Here is a 9,340-nt window from a genome sequence, read left to right on the forward strand (position 1 = left end):
TCATCTGAATAGCGTATGCAACCTTATCCCAAAACAAACGGCCTAGCCCTTATTACAAGGAAACCCCTAATTTTGCACTCTATTACGATAATCCCACTTTGCTCAGTTTACAACTATCTGTAGCACCGTGGTATTACCGTCATTATAATCGGTTGACCGAAGCATTTTCGTCAAGGCCAAACCCGCGGCGACGCTGTTTTACCCGGTCCGCAGTACCCCTCCCTTCCCTCCTCTATTTAAACTGTGGCCATGCGAACGCTCCCTGAATAACGTATCCCGAATTCTTTTGCAACTTTTATCCGTTCATTCGTCACCGGTCCCAAGTAGAAGAAGAAGAAGAACCGAATCCTTTCCAAATACCATGTCTTTAACTGTCAAGTGTAATCCCTATCTCAGTATCCATGCTATTCTCGGCTATCCCTCCAAACGCCCGAATAAAACTCCTTCGCCTTCGCGCCCATTCGAAGAAATCCTAATCCTCCGCCTCCGATCTCTCCTCCCGATCCCCAAGCCTCCGCCGTCCATTTCCTTTCACTGGCTCTCCCGTGCCGTCGATCTCCTCGCCCTCACCCTCGCCGACGCCGCTGCCCTCTTCTCCGACCCCGCCCTATCCGGCGCCGACCCCGCCGGCCTCGCCTCCCACCTCGACGCCAGCGTCTCCCTCCTCGACGCCTGCAACGCTGCCTCCGCCGAGATCGAGCGTCTCCGCCGCGGCCGCCTCCGTCTTCGCTTCTCCCTCCACCTCCTCGCTGGCGACGGCCATGGCCTGCCACCTTCTCCTGACCGCGTCCGGCGCGCCCGCAAGGCGATCGAGGAGTGGGAGACGCTTCCGAGGCGCGTGATCCGAGGACACGCCGGTAATCTGATCCGGCGGCTGGCGCCGGGGGAGCCGCCGCGAGGCAAGTTCTCCGCCGTACGGAGGGCGTTGTACGCCGTGGAGGGGGTTGCGTGCCTGGTGATGGCGGCCATCGTGGCGGTGCTTAGCGGCGGGGAGCAGGGGGCTCTGACCGGAGTCAGAATGTCCGATGAGTTTCCGTGGGGGGAGGCGTTTGACGAGGTGAGGGCGGCGGTTTCCGGCCATCTCGGGGCGGGGTTCTCCGGCGAGGTGGAGGCGGTGGAGGCGGCGGTGAGGGCGGTGGTGGGCGTCATCGACGGGGAAGGTGACGAAGAGAAGCCGGCGAGATTAGGGAGCGCTGTCGTCGAGCTCGAGAAAGCGACGGAGGAGTTAACGTATGGACTCGATCGGTTGTCGGACGCAGTCAATGCGTTGTTCCGTGCGGCTATGAATACGAGGGATGCCGCGTTGCATTGTTTGCGGATTTTGGTCCCAAGAAGTGTAAACAGATGAAGAAAGAATGCACCCTGTGTTAGCTGGATTGCGTGTCAAAGTGTGCCTGCTTTTTTTTTTTTTTTGGGACAAATAAGTTTGTGGATGCTGCTTGTTTGTGAAAGAAGGTTGTCTTATTTGACAAAAAAAAAAAAAAAGTTTGTCTTATTCATATATTTCATGCTTAAGTTGATGTCTTATCATGTTAACATATTAAATTGTCATAATAGCTAATAAAATAGCATGTACTTTATTCTACTATAATAGCTAATAAAATAGCAGCTATGACATTATAAATGCAATATGATGACCTGCAACTGTTCAGCCACGCCATGATCTGAAAAAAAAAGGCCCACCATTCTAATAATGTTATCATTGAAGCTAGTCTTAGCACATTGTCCTCATCTATTTTATCAACCAAGTAAATTCTGACCTATGCTATTGCTAAAATGAAAAATCAACATCTTTCCATTGTCCATAGGGAAAATGAAGTATCCCTTATATAAATCAATTGATCCTCTCCAGCCCTATTCCTCATTGATTAGTTGCACATGTAACAAAGACATCCTATTCCTCATTGATTAGTTGCACATGTAACAAAGCCCTATTTGGATTGAGAAAATTGGAGAGAAGGGAAGAGAAGAGGAAACAAAGAAAGAAAACTATAGATCCCCTATTTGGTTAGGAGAGAAGGGAAAAGAAATTCACTTTCTCTTATGTGGTTAGAAAATTAAAAGAAAGAAAAGAAAATTAAATTCTCTTGTTTGGGTAGTAAGTTAGGAGAAAAAAGAAGAGAAATGAAGAGAAACAACTACTCTTCAAACTCCCTTTTTTAGTCTCTCAAACAATGATGAAATTTAGGAAGAAAGGAAAATCTCTTTTTTTTTCTTTTCCATTGTGCCCCAAGTTCTTTGCTTTTCTTCTCTTCTTTATATATCTAAATATAGCCTATAAATCTGTTAAATTGGATTATTTGATTTCCATATTTTGCCATCATTTAATGATTGAACTAACTTTTGGTAAATAGTAATTTTTTGATCATGGTTGCAATTACTTACCTTCTCTTTTTCTCTAAAGGAAAAATTGCTTATATTTTCCTTGTACGCACCTTTTATCCTCTTTATTCATTCTTTCCTTTGGAGTCTCATAGGCACCAAAGATACTATACCATAGTAGTTTGTCTAGAATGATAGATATTGCTGCTCAAAATCCGATCTAATTGGCAGATGAGCTAATTGGCAAGCCTCTCTGCTTGGTTGAGGTGGAGAAGCATAGCATGATGCTGGAGCTAATCTACAAGTTGTCGCCAAAATATATCTCGCTAGGAACCCTCCAATGCCTAAATCGGGCAAAATTTTGAGAGAAACTAGGAGAGATAAGAGAGATAGAAGTATGAGAGTATGAGCTCATCCCTAGGGCTCCTCTGCCTGGTATTTATAGAGGAGAGTGCAAACCTGCACGATTAGAATTGCGTGATTCGCAGAGAAGTAGTTGAGCTCTTTCCATATCAGCTGGTTGGAGCTGTTAGAATATTTCTTTTCAGATGCATTATAATCGAATGCTTTCTTTATTTGCGAATCTAGTATGTTACAATATTCTTTTTCGGATATGTCGAGATCGCGCTGAGCTGTAACCAATCATGCTAATTATTCAGAGATTTGATTAGCCAGTGTTGTCGTTTGGTTGGGGGCTAAGTTGTCAGGCGAGATTTTAGAGATGGTGAATCATAGCCATATCACTTACCCCAAACATCTTAATTCTTGGCTCAAGTAAAGAAAGTAGTCAAATCATTCATCGGTTGAGCTAGGCGAGCTGAATTCGAGTTCTCAGATCAGCCCTAGGTGCTTCTGCAAACAAACAGAATTTAATGGTTGGCATAATTTTTATAAAGTCGGTTCCATTTTTGAAGCATCATGTAGACAAACAGAATTTTTCTACTGCAATTATTTCTTCTTGTGGTGCTGAAAAGGATCGATTCATGAAAGCCCACAACCTCCAAATGCTGAGCTTGCTCATGGTGGCCGATAGATAAATGATCAAATGGATGATGAGATCACACTATTAGAGGCTATATACAAGGGGCGGAAGCTTGAATCAGTTTCTTCCACTTGGCAAGTGATTTTCCGTCTCTTAGAGTTCTTTGTCCGGTAAAAGCTTCAACTCTTTTTCTTCTTTCCTTTCTCCAACATCCTTACATCAGTTTCATCCTTCTGTTGGTCTCTCTTTCCGATGAACCTCTATAGGTTGGCTTCTTCTTTTTTTCTTTCTTCTCCATTTTCTTCAGTTGCCATTGTTGTTGTGGGCACAAGTGTGGTGCATCCAAAGCAAGGAATGCAAGAAACTGCAGTGAAAACAGTGTAAGGATCGACTCATGCTGTTCATGAGTCAACTCCTAAAGAACAAGAGTCGACTCATGCTATTAAAGAGTCGACCCCTGAAGAGCAAGGGTCGACTCATGCTATAAAATAATCGACTCCTAAAGAGCAAAGGTCGACTCATGCTGTTAAAGAGTCAACCTCTGGTCTGTTTCAGATTTAGGTAGAAACGAGAAATGGTCTTCCATCTGCTTGAGACTTATTTGGGTCTTGAGGGAGCTAACCATTATTGGGCTAGGTTGAGGCTCAAAGGCAGAGAGAGCATGCAAGTCATTGGTGTAAATGGGCTTGGGTTGATTGCTTTCTCACGTGGTTTAGCCTAGGAGAGTTTTTTGGATTTGGGTCATGATTAACTATGTATATATACACTCATGTATATTGTGTATGAAAGGAATGAAATCAGATGATACTCCTTTCTCACTGAAAATCCTATTCTCTTCTCTTTTCTTTCTCTCATGCACGTAAGCTGCCGTCCCTAAGAACCCTAGGCCATAAGAAAGAAGAGTCAATTTCCGCTTGGCTCTTGTTCTCCTCCACCATCAAAGAACCAGTGATCCACGCCTCTAACAGCGAAAGAAAGTCTCCAGGTGCTATGGTTTGAGGCGATTCATCTTCTCAAGATTGAGATCAGATCCGTAAGGTCTCCTACAATTGGTATCAGAGTCATTGGTTGCTGATTCGGTGGAAAAAATCAAAATCTGTGGTAAGTCTTCAAAATAGAATTTTCTATGTTCATTAAATCTCTATTTGGTGTTATGGCTTCGAAAAATCTCAAAGCAGATTTTGAGAAGTTTGATGGCAAGAAAAACTTCACCCTATGGCAGCAAAGGGTGAAGGATTTGCTGGTGCAATAGCGGATCTATAAGGTCTTGGTTAGGGAAAGACGGAAAGGATCAGTTTGGAAGACTAGGAGGAATTAGAAGAGATTGTTTTTAGCACGATTCGTATGTGCTTGGCTGATCAGGTGCTAGCTGAGATTTGCTCAGAGACAACGGCCAAAGGGCTATGGGAGAGGTTAGAGAACACCTATATGGAAAAGAGTATGACTAATAAACTGTGGTTGAAGAAACAGTTGTATAGTCTGCGGATGCCAGAGAGAAGAGATCTGATTTCTTATATTCATAAGTTCAATCAAGTTTGCTCGGAAGTCATGAGCCTTGATGTGAAGATTGAGGAAGAAGATAGGACCCTTCTACTGCTATGTTCTCTCCCATTATCATATGATGGGTTGATCACTACCTTGGTGTATGGAAAAGACCCCTGAATTATGAAGAGGTGATTGGTGTTCTGCGATCTAATGAGCAAAGAGAGAAGATTTGCAAGGAGAGTTCTAACTCAGAGGTTCTTCTGTTAATGAGAGGCAAGAAGGCCTCGAAAAAGGATTAGAGAGAAGTCCAAGGGCAGATCTAAGGCTCAGGGCAAGCAGAAGTCTTAGAAGTGCTACAAGTGTCATCAGATTGGTCACATAAGGAGAAATTGTCCTTTGTTAAAATCTGAAAAGAAAAAGAACTCTTCCAAGGTTGGTTCGCCCAGTCATGGTGGTGCTTTTACATCTGAAGATAGTGGAGATGATATCCTAGTTGTTTCAGATGGTCACATGAAGGAAGACATTCTGTGGACATTGGATTCAGCATGTTCGCATCACTACACTTCACATCGGGAGTGGTTCGATACCTATGAGAAAATCAATGGAGGGAGTGTGAGTTTAGGTGATGATCATCCTTGCAAGGTTGCTGGGGTAGGCACCATTAAAGTGAGGATGTATGATGGAGTCATCAGAACATTGACCAATGTCAAGCATGTCCTAGAGTTGAAGAAGAATTTGATTTTATTGGGCTACTTGGAGAAGCATGAGTGTGCTTTTGGTAGCCAACCGGGCAGTGGCTGTTTAAGGATCACCAAGGGGGCCTTGGTGGTGATGAAGGGCAGAAGGATAGCCAATTATCTCTATGAGATGGAAGGCTCAGTGGTGACAAATGGTGCAGAGGTGTTGGCAGCAGCACATGAGAAGCAGTTGGTTTACAAACTGTGGTACTATCGGATGGGTCATATGAGCGACAGGAGGCTCACGGAACTTAGTAAGAGAGGTTTGATTCTAGTTGTGAAAAAGGAAGAAAATGACATATGTAAGCCTTGCCTTATGGCAAACAGCATAGGATAAAATTTACCAACAGTTTCAAGTGGAGTGAAGGCATTCTGCAGCTAGTTCACTTGGATGTTTGGGGACCGGCACCTGTTTCAGCTAGAGGTGGAGCAAGGTATTTTTTGACCTTCATTGATGACTTCTCTAGGAAGGTATGGGTCTATCTGATTAGAAAAAAATCAAAGGTGTTTGCTCGGTTTAAATCCTAGAGGGCTGAAGTTGAAAAGAAAATAGAGCAGTCAATGAGGTGCCTAAGGTCGATGGAGGGGAGTACACAAGCTCTGAGTTCAAAAGTTACTGTGAGAAGAATGGAATCAAATGCCATTTCACAATGAGAATGACTCCCCAACAAAATGATGTGGCCGAGAGGATGAGCCGTACATTGACAGAGAAGGCCAGGAGTTTGAGGCTGCAGACATCACTTCCCAAAACCTTTTGGGGTGATGCGATAACTTTTTCTTGTTTTCTTGTTAACAGGTCCCCCAATAGAAAGGTTGATGGAGGCATTCCAAAGGAGATCTGGAGTGGGAAGAATGTAGAGCTTGGCCACCTAAAGGTATTCGGTTGCCCGGCCTATGCATTAGTGGAGGTAACAGAAAGAAGCAAACTTAATCCGAAATCGCAGAAGATGGTCTTCATCGGATATCCACAAGGGATCAAGGTTATTTGTTGTGGGATCCTTATTCACAAAAGTGTACCATCAGTAGAAATGTTATTTTTGATGAAGAAAGCATCCTGAAGAGGCCGGAAATAGTAGATGAAGTGCAAAAAGCTGGACAGGGCAGCAGTGGACAGCACTCACTAGCAAGTGATATTCCTTCAAATTCTACCTCGAAACATATTTCTTTTGAGATGGAATTTGGTAAGCATGTTCCCACACGAGTGGAGACCAGCTAGGAGGGCCATTAGTCCAGGAAGAGGTGCAGATAGAGCCACAGAGTTCCAGTTTGAGGGACCTTGTCAGGGGAGTTGCACCGCACAGGTAAAAGTGCATCATCTTTAAGCCTGTCAGGTATGGCATTGATGAGACCATCTCCTATGCTCTCATCACTGCCAATGGAGATCCAGAGACATTTGAAGAGGCCATGGAGAGCTCAGAAAGGGAGTCATGGATTCAAGCCATGATGGAAGAGATGCAGTCTCTTGAGAAGAATAGGACATGGCAGCTTGTGGATCTACCGGGAGGTGCTCGAGCCATTGGTTCTAAATGGGTCTTCACAAAGAAAGAGGTGCCTTCAGAGCAAGTTGGAGTTAGGAACAAGGCAAGGCTAGTAGCCAAGGGGTATTCACAGAGAGAGGGAGTGGACTACACAGAAGTATTTTCTTCGGTAGTGCGACATGCTTCAATTCGGGTGTTGCTGTCTTTGGTAGCACAGTATGATATGAAATTGGAGCAGATAGATGTGAAGACGGCATTCTTACATGGGAGCCTAGAGGAGAGGATATACATGCAGCAACCAACTGGTTTCAGGCAGCCGGGGTTGGAAGAAAAGGTGTGTCTACTGAAGAGATCTCTCTATGGTTTGAAGCAGTCACCTTGACAGTGGTACAAGAGGTTTGATACCTTTGTTCTTCGTCTTGGATTTTCCAGATGTGAGCATAATAATTGTGTCTATGTGAAGGATGTGGATGAGGAGAATGCTCTATATTTGCTTCTATATGTGGATGATATGTTCATTGCCAGCAGGAGTATCAATGCAGTGAATGAGCTGAAATCTGCATTGTCCGAAGAATTTGAGATGAAGGATTTGGGTCCTTCCAAGAAAATTCTTGGAATGGAGATTTGCGGAGATAGAAGCAAGGGTGTCCTCCACTTGTCATGGGGAGGATACATTCAGAAGGTCTTGATGAGGTTTGGGATGGATAAATCCAAACAGGTTGGAACACCGCTTGCAAGCCACATATCTCTTTCGAAGTTGCAATGCCCCCAGACAGATGAAGAGAAAGAGTACATGGATAGAGTTCCATATGCCAGTGTCGTGGGCAGCGTGATGTATGCTATGGTGTGCTGTAGGCCCGACATAGCACATGCAGTGAGCCAGGTAAGCAAATACATGGCAAACCCGGGGAAGGAGCACTGGCAGGCACTGGAGTGGATTTTGCGGTATCTACAAGGAACTCGGAAGCTTGGTCCAACTTTTGAGCAGCAAGATGGACATAGGAGGAACTCCAATGCCTCAAGGGAGTTTTCAGGTCCACTGGAAGGGTTTGTGGATGCAAATTTTGCAGGTGATCTGGATACGAGGAGGTCTACTACAGGTTATGTGTTCAGCATGTTTAGTGGACCGGTTTCGTGGAGATCAACCCTTTAACCTATCACGGCCTTGTCCACCACAGAGGCCGAGTACATAGGAATCACAGAGGCTGTCAAGGAGGCTCTTTGGTTGAAAAGACTCATTCAGGAGATGAGGGTGAAGCAGAGTACAATAGTGCTGCATAGCAACAGTCAAAGTGCACTGCAATTGGTTCAGAATCCAGTCTATCATGCTCGCACGAAGCATATAGACGTGAGGTACTACATGATCAGAGAGTTAGTGGAGGATGGTGAAGTGATGCTGGTGAAAGTTCATACAAAGAAGAACCAGTCGGATGCACTTACAAAGATTCTTCCACGGGATAGTTTTTTCTCTTGTGTGGGGTTAATGGGGTTGACGAACCAGGTGGAGCTTGCAGAGGCTTTGGAGCACCAAGGTGGAGATTGTGGGCATAAGTGTGGTGCATCTAAAGCAAGGAATGCAAGACACTGCAGTGGAAACAGTGTAAGGGTCGACTCATGCTGTTCATGAGTCGACTCCTGAAGAGCAAGGGTCAACTCATGCTGTTAATGAGTCGACCCCTGAAGAGTAAAGGTCGACTCATGCTGTTAAAGAGTCGACCCCTGATCTGTTTCAGATTTAGGTAGAGACAGAATTTGGTCTTCTACCTGCTTGAGACTCAAGTATTTGGGTCTTGAGGGGGCTAACCATTATTGGGCTAGGTTGAGGCTCAAAGGGAGAGAGAGCATGCAAGTCATGGGTGTACATGGGCTTGGGTTGAGTGCTTTCTCACATGGTTTAGCCTAGAAAAGTTTTTTGGATTTGGGTCATAATTAACTATGTATATATACACTCACGTATATTGTGTATGGAAGGAATGAAATCAGATGATACTTCTTTCTTCCTGAAAATCCTATTCTCTTCTCTTCTCTTCCTCTCATGCACGTAAGCCGCCGTCCCTAAGAACCCTAGGCCATAAGGAAGAAGAGCCAATTTTCGCTTGGCTCTTGTTCTCCTCCACCATCAAAGAACCAGTGATCCACGCCTCTAACAGTGAAAGGAAGTCTTCAGGTGTTGTGGTGTGAGGCAATTTATCTTCTCAAGATTGGGATCAGATCTGTTAGGTCTCCTACAGTTGCTTCATCTGAAAGTGAACTTCCTACCAGCCAATCGACCCAGGCAACTTCATCCCTATATTCTAATGGCTCTAGAAGTGCTGGATCGGAGACCTTCAATTTTA

The 9,340-nt window shown here is 44.6% G+C and overlaps 1 protein-coding gene across 1 annotated transcript; it reads left to right on the forward strand.

Annotated features, from left to right (window-relative positions):
• The first annotated feature begins 361 nt into the window (after positions 1-361).
• Positions 362-1,348, forward strand: LOC120109998 (UPF0496 protein 4-like). Its single transcript, XM_039123957.1, has one exon. The coding sequence runs from the start codon at positions 362-364 to the stop codon at positions 1,346-1,348; it is 987 nt and encodes a 328-aa protein (XP_038979885.1).
• Positions 1,349-9,340: the final 7,992 nt, after the last annotated feature.

The sequence above is a fragment of the Phoenix dactylifera genome, chromosome 2 (assembly GCF_009389715.1).
Source record: "Phoenix dactylifera cultivar Barhee BC4 chromosome 2, palm_55x_up_171113_PBpolish2nd_filt_p, whole genome shotgun sequence".
Classification (NCBI taxonomy): Eukaryota; Viridiplantae; Streptophyta; class Magnoliopsida; order Arecales; family Arecaceae; genus Phoenix; species Phoenix dactylifera.